Genomic DNA, 21169 nt, shown 5'->3' with positions numbered 1-21169 from the left:
ACACTCTGCCCGGCAGGAAACCAACGCTCTTAGAAGGGAATTGATAGTCGCCAAAGACTGTACCAATGATTTAGCCAGGCAGTTTCTCCAGACTCAGGCCGGTCTCAGGCCCCATTGCCAGGAACTATTCCGCCGGTTTCCGCCGCATCTGCTAATCCAGTGAAAGTGATTCTCCCTGGGGCGGTTCCTTTGGCTCCACCAGAACGTTTCACTGGGGACCCAAAGAGATATGCAGTGTTCATGAACCAGTGCCGCCTCCATTTTCTCTGCAGACCCAGAGCCTTTCCGAATGATCAGTCACGGGTTGCCTTTGTTCTGTCAAATCTGAGTGTCAGCGCCGCAGATTGGTCTGTACTGTTGGTGAAACAGGACGATCCACTCTTGCGATATTTCGTAGGGTTCCAACAGGAAATGGAAAAGCTCGCCCGACACACCCAGGGCCAAGCCTTGGATAACAAACTTTTTTCTCTTCGCCAGGGCAGCCAATATTTATTGACATACATCGCCGCCTTTAACATTCTCATAGTGGAAACTGAGTAGCCGGAGGAGAACATAACCACGTTATTCCATCGAGGGCTACGGGGAGAATTGAAAGACGTCCTGGCCCAGGTGGTAAACCCACCAAGAGACTGTGCTGAATTCATCAATCTCGTTGTGCTGCTCGACCACTGACTAAAAGACCGCAAGACAGACCGGGCCAGAGCAGATAATCGTACTGTGTATGTACGTCCCAAGGAGTATACTCCACGTGCCTCAGAAAATACTTCAGAACCCTTGCAAATCGGGGGGGGGGGGGTAATGCAGCCCATTGACCAAGGCCGAAAAAGATAAAAGGAGGCAACGACAACTATGCCTATTCCGTGGGAAGCCCGGCCATTTCCTCAGGGATTGCCCAGTGAAGCCTCCTAGGAGAATGGTCGGTGCTACTGAAAAAGAAGGAAGCGAACCTGAGTCGGGAAACTTTCCGGCCCGGCAAGTGTAGAGGTCTGTTTGTCGAGTGAGAAGGAAGAGCCACGCACCTTGCCCTGCCTGTGATTCTAATCCGTCACCAACCACCATCTCGGATGCACGCCGTAAAGGCCTATGTAGACAGCTGAGCCATGGGTAACTACATAGACCAAGGCCTGGCAACTAAGACGTGGCTTCCCCTCTGTCAGAAAATAACCACTGAGAAGGTTACCACCGTCGACGGCACTGAGATAGCTTTGGGTCCAGTAACTGAACGCACAGCGGAATTAATCCTTCTGTGCCAGGATGGACATCGGGAAGCCATAGCCTTCGATCTTATCAAAGCCCCTCAGTTTCGGGTGATTTTGGGGATGCCGTGGTTGGTGGCTCACAATCCTAGCATTGACTGGTGTGCAAAGAAAGTAACCTTCTCCGAAGACTGTGTTCACGCCTGCTACCAGGTAGATGTGCCAATTACTGATCCGTTAACAGCAGCCCAAGGTAAAAAGGCAGTGGTTCTAGGTGTAACGAGTATGTGTCCAAGTGAATACCAGGACTTCCAACATGTCTTCCAGAAGGAGCAGGCTAATACCTTACCCCCTCACCGGCCTTATGACTGTCAGATCGACCTTGTATCTGGAGCGCAAATTCCATGTAGTCGCATCTATGCACTCACAGACCGGAAAACCTCCATCTGAAATCCTACCTGGATCAATATCTGGCAAACTGATTCATCCGCCCATCTAAATCCCCAGCAGCCTCAGCCCTATTCTTCGTACCAATGAAGGAGGGAGGCTTGAGAATGTGCATCGATTACAGCGCACTAAATCAAGTAACAGTAAAAAACCGCTACCCTCTACCTCTGATCCCGGAACTGCTGGACCAAGTCAAAGATGCCCAAATTTACACCAAATTGGACCTCAGGGGGGCATACCATCTCGTAAGGGTAAAGAAAGGGAATTAATGGAAGACCGCCTTTCGTACCAAGTATGGGCTTTACGAATATCAGGTGATGCCCTTCGGGCTTTGCAACGCTCCCGCCGCATTTCAGTACTTCATGAACAATGTACTACGAGAGCTGATTGACGTATGCGCCCTAGTATATACATGGACGACATCTTGGTGTATTCCTCTTCCAAACAAGATCCTGTTGGACACGTACGCTCCGTCCTTGCAAAACTCTGTCAGCACCAACTATACGCTAAACTTAAATGCTCCTTCCATGTCGCCGAAGTAGAGTTTTTAGGTTTCATCCTCACTCCTAGAGGCGTCTGGATTGATGTGCACAAGGTAGATGCCATTCTTAATTGGCCGTCCCCGTCTTCAGTGAAAGGTGTCCAGAGTATGCTCGGTTTTGCGAACTTTTACTGCCGATTCATTCTGGGTTTCTCACAGATAGTACACCCGATCACTTCCTTGTTACGAAAGAAAAACAAGCATTTCCAATGGACCGAAGAGGCAGAGAAGGTCTTTCAGGAACTTAAGAGGAGGTTTACCTCAGCCCCAGTTTTACGACACCCTCACCCAGACCTCCCATATATAGTAGAAACAGATGCCTCCAGTATTGCGATGGGGGCAGTTCTTTCCCAAAGAGATCCCGGAACCGGCCAATTGCTCCCTGTGGCCTTTTGGTTGCGTAAATTCTCCACACCAGAACTAAATTACGCAATAACGGACAAAGAACTCCTAGTGATTAAAGCAGCCTTTAAGGCCCGGTGACATTACCTCTTAGGCACCAGACACACCATCACTGTAATCACTGACCATCGGAATCTTCAATACCTCAAGTCGGCCAAGGCTCAGTCATCTCACCAAATTAGGTGGGCTTTGTTTTTTGCAGAATACGATTACATAATCAGCCATCGACCCGGAGTTCAGAATGGTAAGGCAGGCGCCTTATCTCGCATGGGAGTTGATGAACATGCTTACTCAACCCCAGACCCTGTAGCCATCATACCAGGTGACAGACTACTTGGTCTCTCTGCCACATTGTCTTTGGACGAACTTCATATGGAAATTCACCTCCTAATGAACGCCGAGGCATTACAGGACTGGGCCACTCAAGGTGAACATCACAAAATCAAGGATCTACTCCCATATTTTAGGGGACGTTTATATCTACCAAATAAGGCCTTTCAGGAACAAGTCATCTCAGGTTATCATGACTCTCTGATGGAAGGGCATCCTGGGGTAGCCGAAACTTTAGACAAAGTGAAAAGACATTATTGGTGGCCAACCTGGCAAAAGGACATCGTACAATTCATCCTTTCATGTGGCATTTGTGCGCAGAATAAATTCCTAAAGCAAAAACCCCCGGGCCTTCTCCAGTCCTTGGAGATTCCACCTGCGCCCTGGTACACTCTCTCTCGCTATTTCATCACTGACCTTCCACCCTGCCAAGGATTCAATACCATCCTAGTGGTAGTGGACCTCTTTTAAAAAAAATGGCCCATTTCATACCACTTAAGGGTCTACCAAATGCATCCAGTCTGGTGAAGGTATTCTTGGAACAAATCGTACGACTACACGGATTTCCCTCCGTCCTGATTTCAGACCGAGGCAGTCAATTTGTGTCTAATTTTTGGAAGAAGAGTTGTGCAATGGCCCACATTGATGTCGTCTGTCCACCAGTCACCATCCACAAACTGATGGTCAAACAGAACGGACGAATCGGACATTAGAGCAGTACCTAAGGTGCATGTTACATCAGGTTGAAGGTGGTTGGAAGGATGTGCTATGGATAGCCGAATATGCCTACAACAATTCGTTACACTCCAGCACAGGACAAAGTCCGTTTTACACCATATATGGGAGAAATCCACGTACTTCAGAGTTGGACATCCCTACGACCTTGGAAATGTCAGCGGTAAAAACCTTACATACAACTATCACTCAAACCTTCAAGAAGGAGGCAGAACATCTGATGCAAGCCAAAGAAAGACAGAAAAGGTTCGCAGACCAACACCGACCAAGAGCCCCAACCTACCAAGTTGGAGATGAGGTCTGGTTAATGTCTCGACATGTACCCATAAGAGGATCCCAAACATTTCGTCCCAGGTACCTTGGTCCTTATACCATAAAGGCTATCATAAATCCCATGGCAGTAAAACCAGCCTTGCCATCAAACATGCAGATCCACGCTGTATTTCACTTCTCACTTCTAAAGCCAGTTCAACCTGGGACCCGGATTAAGACACCACCAAATCCGGTATTGGTTAATGGAGAACTTGAATTCGAAGTTAGAGACATTCTAGACTCAAAAAACACCAAGTCCAAGTTCAATTATTTAGTGGACTGGAAAGGGTACAGCCCTCAGGACAGGTCATGGGAACCAAGAGAGCATCTCCATGCACCATGCTTGGTTAAACATTTTCATCGGAACCATTCAACCAAACCCGGACCAGTCGGAAGGAACACTGTGAGAGGGGCCTTAGGGGGGAGTGCTGTCATGATTCCTATCCCTGATCCCCTCAGTGGCAACAGCCCCCTGGTAGCAGTCAGGTTGCAGCCCCCCACAGTGACTCCAAGGGTCCAAAAGACCCATCAACAGCAGACATGGAGACCGTCCTGGCGCCTTTGGCACCAGGCTCATTATCCAGTATAAGGTAAGCCCATTCTGGGCCTAAATCCAACATGGAGGCACTTCCTGTAGCTCAGTTCCATGAACTGAAGCACGCAGACTAGTCTTTTGGGTGTGGTCGAGTCTTCAGGTGGGGCTGGCTATATAAGCCACGCCCGAACTGGGATACACGCTTTGCATTATTCTGCACTCCTGCAGCGTACCGCTCACCGTGTCCAGCTCCAGCTCATCCGCTTCTCCCAGTGACCTGATTCTGCAGCATCACTCCTGGATTCTACCGGCAACCTGGAAGAACAAGGACAACATTATCAAGAATGCTTACCTGTGAGTAGCGGCTCCAACTTCCATCTGCTCATCAGTCCGCACTCAGTGGTTCACCCATCTCCTGAGCGCTCCGCAACCTACAAGAACAGCCTTAGTGGGGAACAATTACCTGTGAGTAACAGCCTCTTCCTCCATCCGCGCTCGGTGGCTTCACTCGTCTCCGGAGTGCTCAGCGACCTGCAAGATAAAAGACAACATTAGCAGCAGGTTTTGACATTGCGCTACGCTAAGCTGCAACGGCAATGAAAAGACACCCAAAACCTATTAACCACTTACCTGCATACCCGGCCACCGAACGACCTCCATTCCGGATAGTCAGCTCACGGTCTCCTGCGTGAAGGAGAGAAAGGAATACAGGTTAGTAAACTGGCCTATGTTGTGGAGCGCCGCGCTTCGCGCTAAGCTACTTAACTCAGCCTTAATCATCTGGCGTTACGGCTCCACAACAGCAACAATTCCTGTGAAAGACAGAAAGAGACCTTAAGAGCCAAGAAGGGGGAAAAACACCAAAAAGCACAGGGAACGAAAGACTAAAAGACACTCACCTGCGCACATTAAACAAGTCGGTGTGACAGCCGGACTGGACCTGATGCACGGGCAGAGGACCAGTGAAGTAACTAGGCCTTCAGAACGGCCTCAACTAACACACGCCCCTGCACTGTGACGCAGGACGGAGAGCTTCACGCACAAGAAAATAAGGTGAGCCATAACCCTAAGGGAAGGGACTTGGTCAATGCTGAGCCCATCAAAGGCTCAGCATCTAAACCTCCACTCTCCTGTTATAGAACCTGCCCTCCAGTCAACACACAAACCAGCGGAGAGGAGTCCAGGTCGGCGCACAGCCTCCCATCCAACATCGTGTGGCGTCCCCATGGATATCAGGTGAGCGTAACACCCCCAGGAACTGGTTCCAAAAGTGATGGCCGTGTCCTGGCCACCTGGAGATCACACCTTCAGGTTTCTCACACTACCCTCTCAGGTACTATGCCGCGGTGGAGCTTCCCTGGCAGACATTCAAGGCTCTCTCTCCGCTTGTTGTGTCGCCTCTCCTTGCCCAATCCTCCTTGTTTCAGTTAAATGGAGCTTTCCATTTAAAGTGACATGCACTGCTTGTTCTCTCTTCATGCAAGCCTCGGGATGGAAGTCCTAAGGAGGTTATTTCGGGACATTCCTCACAAGAATGGTAGTCCTTGTCTTCACAGGGGACTCTATAGGGTGGGGGTTGCTAAGCGGACTCTCCTCCCTAACCTCAAGGGGGAGGGGGATTTGGCCCCCTTGGGGAGAGGGGGCGAATTCCTGCAATTTGTCACAGGATCCAACAGTAAAGAGCAATCATCATCTGACTTAGGGAGGTGAAAAAAAACATATGACATGTTGGAATCGACCACAGGTTATGTGGATACAACCCTGAGAGGTATGTCGGAGCCTAATCCTGGGTTGCCTGGCTGAAGAGCACCAAACCTCTCCCAGAGGTGCAGGAAAATGTGAGAGCCCTGCCCTTTGATGGGATGAGTTTTTTCACCCACCCACCGATGAAAAGCTCAACAAAGAAAAAACCGCACACCCTCGCAGCCAAAATACTCTTTGCCATCACTAGACCAGGCACAAGATCTAGTTCGGCCTTCCAACAAAATTATTGGTGTACGAGCTTAGGCGGCTTCAGACTAGGGCAGTTATACGGCACACAACACAGAAATATGCAACGCACCTTTGAGGGTGTTGGGTAAGATTTTCATTTTTGTGATACATCTTCGACACCTGTCAACCCCAGAACTTTTTGCTGGACTTGGTGATTATTTTTCCTTGTTCCTGGGTGAATGGGAATTTTTTTCCCCCTCACCCTTTAACTCTTTTTATGGGTGACCTTTTTTTGACTCTTCATAGTGTATTTGTATTCATAGTTCCCTATAACGTTTTGGCTGTATGACAGCATCTAATGTGCAGTTTTGCTGGGCTTTAGCCTTCCTTTTTATTTTCTCCCCATTGATCTTGGGTGAACTACTGTTCCCAAGGGTAAAGTGGAATGTCCATCCCCTTTACATTTTATATATGAGACCAGCACACACCACCTTATGCGGAGTGCTGGGGAGATGCATGGTATCCCCTTTCTCACTGACCTAGTAACATTTTTGTTACTATAGCAAGGTAGCTCTGATGGCTGGTGCAGAGCATCTACTTTAATCACATTTTAGTTCCTATTACACACATACTGTCAAACCAGTTGCGGTAATGCACAGGAGGGTCGCCATTCTGCTAGTATAGTGGCTTCCTTATATTTTCACCATTTGTAGTGTGCTTGCTGTTTCTTAGGTCTTCCTCTGCCGTTCTAGGTCGGGGAGGTCCTGGTTGAGGATTTGTCTTCGGCATGAACCCTTTGGGTTTCCCGCCGAGGCGCCAGAGTGTCTGTGAAGGCAGGAAATGAGGGAGGAGTCAAATTCTGCAGCCGTTTTTCTTCCATTGTGCATGAAAGGAAACAGTTCCTACTGTGAGGGCTGGCTGTCCTGATTGGACAGCTGCCTGCCCCTTTCTTAAACTGCAGGGAGAGCTTGCAGTAGTTGTGTGTTGGTTCCTGTTAAATAGTCTGATTCTTGAAGCGGAAACAAGTCGATCAATGGAACCAAATCCGAAGAGGAAGATGAAAGACGGCTGTGACTGATTCCGGTAACTGGAGCCTGTTCTGACCCTTTGTTCCAAGCGACCCGGGGTTCCTGAGGAAGACTACCCCTACACAGAGGCTGTTGAGACTCTCTAGTCTTAAGACCTGCATTTTGATCCCCCCCCTCGACGTGCTGCGACCTTGCTGGGCAGTAAACCACCAATACTCGGGGGACCTCGAACCAGTGTGCAGTGCCTGTTCTTCCGAAGTCGATTCTTACAGAAATTTTGGTGGACTCCTGCTGGACCTCCAGAGACACAAATCAGAGTTCTGGACCGAGAGTGAAGAGAATCCGACTGGTGATATCTGTTCTCTATCAGCTACCTGTAAAAGGGTGCCAAATCAACAGAGCTGCAAGATGCCTTAAAGAATCCTTTGTTGGGATCTTTTTCTGTCACTTGCTGCTGCAAGTTCCCTTCCAGTATCCAATCTTTTGTCACCAGGACCAAGAATCCACGGACCGGGTCCTGTGCTGCTGCATCATGAAGGCATCCAAACAGAAGCTCTTCTTTTCTGCTGAGGTACTATTTTGGCTTGGGTAATACTTACCTTAAATCCTGTGTGGCTGAGTGGGTGATTTGTGTGTTTGGGAGTTCGCTCACACCATTCTCCCAGGCCTAACGCTGGAATGCATCTAAGTAGCTTTCTGTAAAGTCCCTGAACACTTGGAACTTGACTTTCCTGCATCTGAACCCTATCCTACCGGTCTACTGCAGGCTCCAAGAAAACTAAGGTCCCTCTTCTACCTCTGAGAAAACTCATGCCCTAGAATAGGGAAGGACTTTGAAAGATAAGGCTGCTAACTTCAAATTATAACAAGTGTTGAAAGTATTTACTTGTAAATGTGTTGGTGTGCAACTTTGCAAAGTGTCATGAAGTTACTACTTACCTTTGGGGTGCTTGTAGCCCCTCTGAAAAGTAAGTATTTTGAAATTGTGTTTCACTCCTAAAAAGTAATTACATTGGTACTGTTTTATCATTCCTAAACTGAATGAGTGTAAAAACTTACCAATAGGGTTTACTCACCTTGAAGAGCTGATTGCCATTCTAAAAGTGTACTATTGGGGTTTGCTTCCCCTGATCTGCTTAGTGCATTTCTAAAACAGTCTTGGAGCTCGCCCTTATCTTAGGGTTGAATCTATACGTTCCTACTTACCTTGAACTGCTCATTGCTTTTCTTAAGTCTGCTAGAGTTCTTACTTCACTTAAAATTGTATTTCACTCTTCTGAAAATATTAAGTTTATATACCAATAGGGTTTTACTTGCCTTGAATAGCTGCTGCGATTCTTAAAAGTGTAACATTGGGTTGGGCTTACCTTGAATTGCTCTAGTGTGCCTCTAAGACAGTTTTTGTACTAGCTCGGAACTGTGTTCTGAAAGGTAATAGTGGTGTTGTAACTATTAATTCCTTACAGAAGAAAGTTACATATGTTGCCACGTATATACTTGCAACAGTGTTGGTTTAAGTAGGCGATTCTTGAAACGGAATAACACTGTAGTTTATGACCAATAGGGTTTGCTGCCCTTGAATTACTTACTGTATTCTAATAGTTCAACTACTTTTGGTTGTACTCCCCATGAATAGCTGATTGCCATTCTTAATGTGTATCTTTAGGTTTGACTCTCCTTGAACTGCATATTACTGCTCTAAATAAGGTTATACTTTGCTTTGTAGACCGTAGTTTTGTGTTGGTTTTTATAATTGTGTTTATGATTTATTTAACAGTGCTTACCTGTCCAAACATTTATCTTTGCCTACATGTATTTAAAATTAAACATTATTTTTACAATACATAAGTGTATCAGTGTTTCTTTGGACCATATGTATGCTTCAATTTCTTTGTACTTATCTACAGCCCTCTCTCCCACGTGGCTGATATGCCTGACTGCTCGGTCATGCTACCAAAAATCTCAGGTGGTACAGACTTATACTAAGAGTTGGAGATTCTGTATTGCCTACTTGTATGGTTTATGAAGCCCTTAGGTGGACTTTACTGTCCTAACAGATGGCTTCTTTGACACTGCAATCACTTGGAGTGATGATCAAAAGGTTTCATACCTCGAAGGTTCAGCAACAGTCGACCCCATTTGGGGGCGGGGGGCACCTTCGTTTGCCATCCTGCAAGGCGGTCCTTTCAGATACGTTGGACGCTTTCAATTGTGTGGCACAGTTGCAGACACATCCCCATCCTCATCCTCTGCCCCAATGCTCCCCTCTAACCCACCCCAGTTCCCAATATTAGGGAAAATGTCCTTCAGCCCTCTGGCCATGGTCTTTAGTGGTATCTTCCTGACTTGGGTACTGTTAGCGATTCCCTCAAACTCAGCAGACTCGCTAAGTTTTAGTTGTTACAGAACAGCCTAGGCTTAAGTCTCAGGAGAAGGGGTGGGGTGGTTAACAGGTACAAAACATACTTTATATTTATTCCAATGAGGGAATGTCCACAAAATGTTTTTATAAAAAAGGCAAAGATAAAAAATTACTACACTTACAGGTGAGTAAACTTTGAAAATCAAGTGTCACAATGTATTATAAGGTAAGTAAACTGTTTCATTATGAGTTTTAAGAGTTTAGTATAAAAGCATTTCCTAGAAAAGAAACTGCAGTAGCAGGTAAGCAGTACTTTTCCTATCTAGCCCAGAAAGGTTCAAGAGACCAAGGACAATGAGTAGTGAGAGTAGCAGGACAGTCTTTGGTGGGAAAGAGTTCCCTTCTGTAGAAGTGTCCCCAGCAGAAGTTTCTGGAGTTCCGGCAGAGTGAAACCGTCAAGAGACCATAGAGGATGAGACTGGGGCCATGGATAAAGAAACAATCCTAGAAAGGGCTCACCAGCAATGCCGGGGAGTCAGGAGAGCAATATCCTGAGACCGAAAAAGCTGTTCTGTGGCCGGTGGTTGGAGGTTTCCAGAGGCGGTTGCTATTCATATTGTTCAGTGATGATTGGCGGTTTCAGCTATGAACCACTGGTGAAGAACAATTGTAGGCACTTTGGTGATTTCCAGGTCAACGGGTTGGAGCCAGAGGAGCAGAATGGCGAGCTGGCTGCAATCAGCAGTAATAGTGGATGCAGGGTTTCCACGTCGTCCCCGGAGACTGATTCAGCCTCTGAGGGTGGGGTCAGCTTGGAGAGACCCAAGGGAAGAATTAAAGTTCAAGAGAAGTGGAAGTCACACTGGAGAGGAGCCAGCAATGAACAAGGATCGGGTTGCGTGTTTGGCAGTGTGGTTGCAAGACCAAAGGCAGAACAGACCCCTGGTGCTTTCCACGCGGAGGGAGATGGAACCAGGACACTTTCCTGATATCCTGGGATGAGTATTCTCTGGTGGGTCGGTACATAGTCTTCAGAGTATTGGCAGCAAAGGGGCACACACTTCTGGATCGGGCACTGCAGCCTTTAAGGCAAATATAGCCTGTTAGTTAATATCCACCATCTTGGAGGTTTACAAGTTAAGGAAGAAGACCCCTCCGGAGGGCCTTCCTGTGTACTTGTTGAGGATAAAAATCAGCTTCTCTTGCTTACCATAGACGCACTCGCCTATATAAAATCTGCAAGGTGGATACCTGGGCTATAACTTCATGCCTTCTGTAAGCACTACACACTGTATTCAAGTTTGAGAGGTAAATGCTACCTTTGAGGCAGACCAGTAAACTTCCAACCTCCCTCCTCTTGACAGATGCTTAGGAATCTCCCATGATTATGGAGGAAATGGGACAGGATGTAAAAGTAAGAAAATACTACTCACCATAGTTGTTCCTTTTAGTCCATAGTCTCTTATACTCCAGTTAGCCTCCTGCTGTCCTTGTTTAAAAATTTACAAAATCCGACTAGATAAAGGGACTGATGGTTGGGCAGAACATGCAGGGAAGGACCCTGATGGTGGCCATGCCGCATTCATGTCCGTGCTAGGAAACTGCTAGAAACCTCCTATGTTCTACTGCTTGGCAAAATGCTCTGGTCTGTCCCTGTTCCTCGGGACATCCCATGAATGTGTATGGAGGAAAGGGGACTGTGGACTAAGAGGACAGTAGTTCCTAAGCTGGGTAACTTTTTTTCATCGGAAAACAGTGTCTGGTCCTGAATCTTGATCCGCGGGAACTGCTGAGCCCCATAGTCCCTCTAAGATGTTTAGACGACTATTGATTATAACAGTAGAAGTCTCTACACCCCAAAGGGCAAGTGGACAAAACAAAAAACAGAACACAGGTTACTCTCTCTCTCCAACCAGCCGAGTACCGGCAGAGGATGAGAAAACAAAAGATGAATACCTTCTAATCAAAACACCCCGCCTGAGTTCCGCTGTGCTTTTCTATAACTGTAGTGCTTCCCTTGAGAGCTGGGAGGTGGGTTTTATTTCAGAAGCTGCAAATGGAACCTTAGAAACCTTTTCCTCATGAGAGGTTTCCTTTGGAATAGTTGTTCAAACTAATTCTGTACCATCCCACAGTCTGGAAACATGTCTGTTGATTTGCTAGCTGGAGGCAGACTAGAAAACTGTTCTTCTGGAATGACTCTCCTGGGCAAACGTGCTCCTAGACTACTCAAACCCCCAGTAACAAACTGGCAGCAGATACCTTGACTATATTGTGCTAGACTTATCTCTTTTGGAATGAGTCTTTAAGTAATCAGTGTCCTTTATATTTAGCTCCTCTATTGCATTCTTCAAAGAATATTACCTTCTAACTCCTAGACTCCTGTCCAGAATATGAGAGAAAGCTGTGCTTGACTCTCTTCCTGAGAAACCACTGGTCATCCTGAGCACATGCGCAGTGAGATGCAGTCTCAGGCTTACTTTCGTGTTATAAATCACTGCCAGGTGCTAGTCATCATTACACTGTCAGTGACCTGCTCGCGAGCGGAAACAAATAAAGGAAAGGTCTGCCATAGCGCGTGCATATTATTAACGTCTTTTTCCCTGACGGCAGTTTTTCTTAACAGCTTTTAATGTTCATGCAGATTAATCTAGAGTTTTCTTCAGGGAGAAAATCAACAGTTACAAGCTTACAAGTGTGACTGGTTTTACTGCTGTCAGCTTAAAATTACAATTCCTTGCAGGACGCTGCTCCCAACTTGGACTCACAAAGGTTGCTTTCTTGGGATTTAAAAGTGACTAAATACCTAAACTAACTAAAAGATTAAAAATAAACTTGCAGTCACTTCTTAGCTTCTCATGAATGCAGATTACTCCTTCAGTAGATTTGTATAAGGACCTTTCTCTAAAAATCAGAGGGCTGTGCTCCCACCAGATCTCTGCTTGTCTTGTCCCTCGTGGATCTGGACTCCAACCTGCCTCTTCACCAACCTAGGCTGAATTCAAAGATTAAAATGGGGCCTACTTCAAGAAATACAAAAAACAGGACATTCCTGTTAAGGTGAGGACAATGAAAGGCAGTTAGGAATTCTCTTTCGGTTTCCAAGTTACCTCAGCCTCCAATCATCTTGCGGAATGTTCTCATCTAATCGGCACCCTACCTCCTCACCACCATGATGACATACCTGAACAATGGAAGTTAAGGTATGTTTTAATCTGAACTGTGTATGAATTGTGTAAGTAGTTCAATAAACAAAGAATTACTATAAATTACAGCACATGAATCTGTCAACAGTGCCTGGTTTCACCTTGTATGGCGTGAACTAGTTGTTACCAAAAGGAGGGTTGTGAGTGGGAGGATAAACACTGCCCATTAGACCACTTAGACTAGAGGACAAGGTCAATATGGCAAAGGGACAATTCACAAACTTCATCAGGATGGTGTCCAATGTTACTGACGGATAGCTTGAGAAAAGAGGGGAGCCGTGTCAAGTTCATCGCTCACAAATGAAATCCTTACACTTTAAAAAATGCATTGCTAATTAAATTGAACACCAGAAACCTGCTTTGGCGAGACCTACCTGAATATCTCATGGATTTATAGTCATTCTTGCTGGACAAAACTCCTGCAATTGAGTATATTTAATTGGAATTTGCCAAGGTGAGTGGTGCCCTCGCTTGTGTCCCCATTTTGAGCCTAAAATTGCTAAACACCCCTTGGCGCATCCGCCCGCATCCCCTCGCTCCACGCTTCCTGATCACAGCTAATCCCGCCTCCCCAGCCCAGCCCGCGACCTGATTGGCCAACCAGCCCCTTCTGTTTTGCACTAGTGCGTCGCATGTGGTTTCCCAGCCTTCTTTAATTGGAATTTGCCCAGGTGAGTGGTGCCCTCGCTGGTGTCCCCATTTTTAGCCTAAAATTGCTAAAAAAAAACACCCCTTGCCCCATCCGCCTGCATTCCCTCGCTTCCTGATCACAGCTAATCCCGCCTCCCCAGCCCGGCCCGCGACCTGATTGGCCCATCGATGAGGAAATTACCGACCAATGCAGGGCAACTCTCTGACCGGCAGCCCCTTCGGCTAAGAGCCTCAAGGCAAAGAGCGGCTCCTACAGAGACATCTCCAGAAAGTGTCTGCAGGTGTCCACAGGGGAAGCCAGCAGTGAACAAACACCAACAAAACTTAGTGTGGCATGGGTCGGGTGTAGAGCAATTACTCTACTCCAGAAAGCCCCCGCCAGTCTACCTTACCGTTCAAAAATGTAAACTGCCATGGACTCACACCATGCACACCTAGAGAGATTTGACCACCAAGCTAAATCCATTCAAGGCTGGACTGTAAAAGTTGTCTTGCATAACATACTAACATACTTAGCAATGTTAACTTGTGCCACTCCCAGAGCCAATGATGAAGATTAGCCAGCGTCACACTAAGACAGGTGCAACAATGTTACCAAGAGCCACACTTAGATGGAATCATGAATGATAGCATCCAGTTATAATTATGATTGGTAGCATATCCCTCACTTAGTTGGTACTGTAAATGATAGAATTGTGAATGATACCATGTGCCACACTTAGATTGAATTGAAAATGATAGGATGTGCCTCATCTAGATAGAATTAGGATTGTAGCATATCCCTCACTTAGTTGGAATTGTGAATGATAGCATATCCCGCACTTATATAGTCTTGTGAATGATAGCATGTATCACACTTAGACAGAATTGCGAATGTTAGGATATGCCACACTTAGACACAATTATGATAAATAGCATGTGCCCAAATAGCGTCTCTGTGTGAAAGTTGAATCTAGAAAGTGTGCCCTAATGGCGTCACTGTGTTAAAATTGAATTAAGAAAGTGTGCCTAAAGCATCACTGTGCTAAAGCTGAACTTAGAAAGCATGCCAGAATAGCGTCGCTATGTTAAAGTTGAACTTTAAAAGTGTGCCCTAATAGCATCACTGTGTTAATGTTGAATCACGATGATATTCCCAACATCGTTGAGTGTGCCATAATAGCGCCACTGCCTTAAAGTTGAATCTAGAAAGCGTGCCTTAATAGCATCACTGTGTTAAAGCTGATCTTGGAAAGCGTGCCCTAATAGCGTCACTGCTAATATTGAATCTAGACGGTATTCCCAACATCATTGAGTGTGCCCAATAGTGTCACTGTGCTAAAGTTGAACATAGAAAGTGTGCCCTAATAACGTCACTGTGTTAATGTTGAATCTACAAAGTGTGCCCCATTAGCGTCACTGGGTTAAAGTTGAATCTAGAAAGTGTGCCCTAATAGCGTCACTGTGTTAAAGCTGAACTTAGAAAGTGTGCCCTAATAGCATCTCTGTGCTAATGTTGAATCTAGATGGCATTCCCAACATCATTGAGTGTGCCCCAATAGCGTCACTGTGTTAAAGTTGAACCTAGAAGTATCCCCTAATAGCGTCACTGTATTAGAGTTGAATTTAGAAGCTATTTCCAACATCATTGATTGTGCCTGATCACATACACTTCACTGATTACCACAATATCACAATACTGTGCTTACTCTCTCCTATACACCACCATTCAACTAGAACACAGCAGTACTACGACACATTCGGTAAAGCTGTTCTCATACTAACATGACCCATCAAACTACCCATCATCCTAATAAAACACAGCTAGCTAGCACATACCGGCTAGCTTAGGCGTCTCCTCAGGCCTAACACAGCCAGAACCTCAGTTTGGATGTCAACCCTCCAGACTGAACACATTCAGTTGATCTCTTCAGCTCCACACCTACTGCTAAGAAGCAGCTATCAAGCAACAACCACAACAGCTGCACACATACCTGGTGCGCCCACGCACTTTACGACTCTCTCTCTCAACTGACTTTAACGGCGGTTCCCGAGGGCGTTCAACCTACCAGCGCTTTGAGATCGTACCAATGATACATAAGGCGCTATACAAATGCAAAATAACATATGATTTGTATCTACCTCAATTGTACTTTTGGAAGTTATGACCAAACACTTTTAGAAAATCTACTTTTTCTGATAAACTCATGCAGCTGTAAACCTATATCATTGCTTGTTTTGTTTTTCACATTTCAGATAGAGGCGGACGACTCTGTAACCTGTTCGGCAGTCTGTGGAGCTGAGAAGTTATCATTTGAAGGCCAGTCGGAAAACCTTGCTTCAGAAAATGTCCACTTACGACAATCTCTTGGGGAGGAAATGTTTGAACCGTTGGAACAAGACTTAGCAAAACAGTTGAAACCGACAAATTTGGAAGAGGAAGGTACAGACATTGAATCAATTGTGACAGAAAATAAGAAACTTAAGGAACTACTGGAAGGAGAGAGGTTATTTGTTCATAAAGTTCTAAAACAGAAGGAGACCCTCCTGACAGAGACACAGATGCTAAGAAATGTGCTGGACAAAGAAAGACTAAGCACAAAAGCTTTAAGAGATGAATTAGAGGAATATAGCATTGCACAATCTTTGAACAATGCTGATGCAGAGATTATGTTGAAAGCAGATAAAGAGATGGAAGCAATGGAAGAACGACTGAAAGAGTTGCAAAAGAAGCTAACCTTTGAGCAACAGCGCTCTGATTTATGGGAAAGGCTGTACATTGAAGCTAGGGACAACAGCAAGAGAAAAGACAACCCTAAAAATCATAAAAAATCCAAACCTTCCTTTTTTGGTTCCGTTAAAGATACCTTTGATGCCATGAAAAATTCCACAAAGGAATTTGTGAAACATCACAAAGAAAAGATTAAACAGGCTAAACAAGCTGTCAAAGAGAAGTTAAGAAAATTCTCAGATTCTGTGAAATCCACTTTCAGACGTTTTAAGGACTCTACTAATTTCATGTTTGGTGGACATCCCAATAAAAGGAAGGGTGCAAGTTATGGAAAGGAGAGCACATACGCAAAACAAGATTTTAGCGACTTCCAGGAGAACCGTCATGCAGACCATTCCAAGACAGCAGGTAGAAATGCAGAATATACACAAACTGAATTCAAAGAGTCAAGCCACTTTGAAAGATTCGAACAACATAAGCCTTCAGGGAAATGCACCCACGGTCATGATTGTGATCCAAGCCAACACTCCAATCCGCAGGGCTGCTATGGTGTTTTTGAATGCGCGCACCAGGAATCTTTTCGCATTTTCAAGAAAGTGCTTGACCCCATAAAAGCAGATGAATTTACATACTTGATACAGAGCTATTTACAGCAGGAAGTGGAAGACTTCCATCACTGGAGAGAACTTGAACAATTCATCAGTATGTTTTTCCGTAACGGCATGTTCATTCATGACCAGATGCTGTTTACTGATTTTGTAAAGGAGTTGGAGCAGTACCTTGGTGATATTGAGCAGTACAAAAGGGCCAGTGCCGAACCTTTTGACGATCTAGATGAATTTGTATATGCCTATTTCTTCGGTGACACTTATTCCACCCCGTATGGGCCTAGGTAGGTTTCTAGAGTGATTTTAAAATCTTCTTCTGTTATTTATAGATTTAATCCAGGTCACTGATTGTGTCTTGCTTGTTAATCTGCAGCTAATGTGTGTTGGTTCATATTATATATTTTTATGAAGTTTGTGGTATGTCGTGAGTAGTGTTCTTGCTGCAGAAAGTACCGATTGGTGTTCATGCAGTAGTTCATAGTAACCCACCATTTATCTAGTTGCATGGACTGTCTCTCGTTTATTTATTTGGGAATAATTTACACTCCAGGGACTGGATGGCAGTGTGGCATCTGTAGTTTAGCTGAAATGGTCTATACTATTCTCATGCCTTTTTTTTTTTTTTAAACCACCATAACATTGATGGTGTTTGTGATTTTATTTGATTGGACAATTCCATTTCTTTTTCACCCCTTTTATCTTTTACAGTCTTTGACCAAACTGCAAAGTTGCATGATAAATGTTTGACTACATTCACTTGCACGTTTAAAGCGCTTTTAACATATTTTTGGCATGTAGTTTTATTTTGTTTGAATTTTTTTATTAGATTAAAAACTCAAAATATTGCACTCCATTTCCTACCTCTATATGAGATCATGTTATTGAGTTGTAACATTCAATCAACATTGCAGAATTGTTTTAATTGTACAACATATCAGTCATGCACAGCTGGTATTAACACAACAGGTGTACGGAACCTCACTCAACAGACGTGAAAGCAGCGTTGGTTCCACAGGCCATTTAGTAGGATCAGTCAGCACTTCCGCTTCCTTCTCCCATGGCATTGACGCTGCAGTGGATCCCTTAGCCATTTGATAAAAGGTGGCGGGCGCAAAGTGGCATCTTGTGCATGCCGCCACAATATTTGGGTTAAACCTATTACAGATGCTGGGCAGATGTATGCTCTATGAAGAAACATAAATTGGATTTGCTTGAAATGACACTCCCTTTGTGTATACAAATGTCCTTTCAATCTTTCTCTTCAAGAAACACAATATTAATTTCCAATTTAAGCCAGACTACCAGCACTGCTTCGAGACTCATTGGGACTCGTACTGTATAGATCCTGAGACCCTATCTGAATCTGACAGCTGCTTTGCAGTGTTCACAGTCTGTGGTTGAACAAGTGGCACAGGAATATCCAACCACCACTTACAACCGAGGCCTGTGAATTTGCACAGCGTTTTCAACACCAAATTCTTCTATGTTGGCATTCACATAGATGTCACATTGAACCTGGTCCCACCTCCTCATTCGTGGAAGACATTTCATCTATCCTTGCTTCGAGTACCAAGCCCAACTCGCAAATCATCATATTGGGCGACCTCAATCTAGGTTACCTAGACCCAAATGATGCCAAAGCCACAGACCTAGGGAGTGTTCTGCCCGACTTTGGCCTCACCCAACATATTAGTGAGCCTACCCACATCAAGGGTCGCACTCTTGACTGGGTTGCAGACATGAATTGTGCGCTTAATGTAACCTCTGTGTCTCCATGCGCCTAGTCTGATCATCACAAAATATTATTCTCCATTATCTCTAGTCCACCCTCAGATAAACCTAACCTCGCACCCCCAACATACACACAACAACAAGAAGGATATTACGGCTGAGAAATTACTCCCACTTATCCTCCCTCTATTGAACATGGTGTCCTCCACCTGCGCAGACCCCACTGTTCTAGTAGATACCTACAACCGTGCTATGCTTAAAACTCTCAACACCATTGCTCCTCTCAAACTGTGCAAACAAAAACCTTGCAATCACCTTAACTCCTGGTTCACCCCTCTTACGCGACCTGCGTAAGGTTAAAAGAAAAGCTGAAGCTCACTGGAAAAGCTTACTGTGCCTAGTTAATAAAAATAACCTCACCTTAGCCTCCCTTACTTACAAAGATGCCATCCTAGCGGCCAAAAAGGAAGTGTACAACAAAAGGTTCATACAAGCCCAATCAAAACCAAGGAACTCTTCAAGATCCTCAAGGAACTAGAGTCTCCTGTTGCCCCGCTCGTTACTTGCACCCAAGACACTGAGTGGTGCTCCAACATTCAAAAGGCACTACTAGATAAAATTGCCCTGCTCCAAGCCAAAATTAATACTAAAAAAAAAGCCACCTCTCTGATGCAACACGTAACCCCCTATCCTACAAACCCCCCCCCCCCTCACCGATTCACTCCTTCAAACCTTTTAGCTTCACACCCCTTACCATTAAGGAAGTTGAAAATATTATCATGAAGCTTCCAATTGCCAAGGTGACACCTGCCCGGCACCGGTCATACAGGAAGCTGCACATGATCTTGCCCCATTCATTACATCATTCATTAACTCCTCTTTCAAATCGGGCACGGTACTCGACAACCTCAAGGATGCCTGGGTCATCCCTTTAATCAAAAAACTGAATCTCGACCCCAGCAACCCCACCAAATACAGGCCCATTACCACAGTCCCATACCTTCTCAAAATGTTGGACCCTGCAGCATATCTTCAAATCCAGGACTACCTCGAAACCAATAATCTACTAGGGTTTAGACATTCTGGTTTCCGTCCCAGACACGGCTCTTTCCTGGCGAACAGAACCATGAGGGTCTTCTCTTCCTTAGCCACAGTTGATCCAGCACACGTCCCATGCGGAGTCCCACAAGGATCCTGTGTATCCCCCACACTTTACAACGTGTTTACTAAACCGCTCTTCGACATACTTGACTATCTGGGTGTCTCATATACCAATTATGTGGACGACACCCAGATACTCATCCCTATCACGGGCGACTATGTAACCGATTCCAAAGCACTCAATGCAGTTTATACAGTCATCCAGGCCTGGATGGCACATCATGGGCTCTGCCTCAATGATGAAAAAATGGAGCTACTCATCCTAGGCTCTCATGCTAAACTTGACCTCAAATACAAATCCTTTATTATCGACGGGATTACATCAAAGTCTCCAACATCACTAAAACACTTGGAATCTACTTAGATTCGACTCTGTCCCTCAATAGACAAACCAATGCTGTAGTCTCAGCGTCTACCTATACTTGTAAACTGATCACAACGTGCCACCCCTTCTTGACTCCAGGCAAATGCCTGAGCCTTGCCAGAACCCTCATCATGTCCAAAATAGACTATTGCAATGCCCTCTACCTTGGGACCAGTCAAAGAAACCTTGATAAACTCCAGGTCACCCAGAATAATGGCATAAGGGCAGCCCTCCACATACCCAGGCGTTCTCACATCTCTAACACTAGACGCAACCTGCATTGGCTTCCCGTCTCTCAGCACATTTCTCTCAAAGCACTCGTTCTAACTCACAAGGCCCAGTACAATGCAGCCCCTGCCTACTTTTCCACGCGCTTTACTCCACACACAGAAGTCAGACCACTGAGATCGGCTCAGGTTCACACGCTAACTATTCCTAGTTTCAAGCTGCAAACAGCCGGAGGCTCGAGCTTCCCAGTCCTTGCGGCTAAAATTTGGAACACCCTACCCAATACTCTCAGAAATGTCCCTCACATCCACTCCTTCAAAACGAAAACCAAACTGTGGCTTTGTGAACTGGAGGCCTTGCGCCATAAGTCTCACTGTTAGCTTTACACAATATAAACTGTTCATTATGTATACTCAGGCTACTCGCCTCCTCGCTATGTTATGTGCCCTGCTTGTAAATATGTTAAAAATGTTTTTAAAAAATGTTCTTTTGTTAAAAACTGTAATTATGTATCTATTGCCGTAACCTGTAACTGCCTGCAAAACATGCGCCCAGATGCCCTGGGGCAAGGTGCGCGCTATAAATAAAATAAATACAAATACAGCAAAATATTTTTTGCAAATCGGGACTAATTGCACTCATTCAACCAGGTTAAGATGTCCCCGTTTTTAGAACACATCTAAATTGTAT

General features: G+C 45.2%; 2 protein-coding genes across 4 annotated transcripts in view; one reads left to right on the top strand and one right to left on the bottom strand.

Annotated features, from left to right (window-relative positions):
• PIGB (phosphatidylinositol glycan anchor biosynthesis class B) overlaps positions 1-21169 on the bottom strand; it is a 706437-nt gene that overhangs the window by 311998 nt on the left and 373270 nt on the right. The gene's annotated exons all lie outside the window — the stretch shown is intronic.
• The window catches only part of CCPG1 (cell cycle progression 1), a 212922-nt gene that overhangs the window by 182849 nt on the left and 8904 nt on the right, over positions 1-21169 (top strand). For all 3 annotated transcript variants that reach the window (XM_069624859.1, XM_069624860.1, XM_069624858.1), the window contains one exon: positions 15913-17279. In XM_069624859.1, coding sequence (XP_069480960.1) covers positions 15913-17279 — 1367 coding nt within the window. The remainder of the gene's footprint in view (positions 1-15912; positions 17280-21169) is intronic.

The sequence above is a fragment of the Ambystoma mexicanum genome, chromosome 11 (genome assembly GCF_040938575.1).
Source record: "Ambystoma mexicanum isolate Mex_15411 chromosome 11, UKY_AmexF1_1, whole genome shotgun sequence".
In the NCBI taxonomy this organism is placed as follows: domain Eukaryota; kingdom Metazoa; phylum Chordata; class Amphibia; order Caudata; family Ambystomatidae; genus Ambystoma; species Ambystoma mexicanum.
The sequence above is the reverse complement of the archived record's forward strand: the minus strand, read 5'-3'. Positions and strand labels throughout refer to the sequence as shown.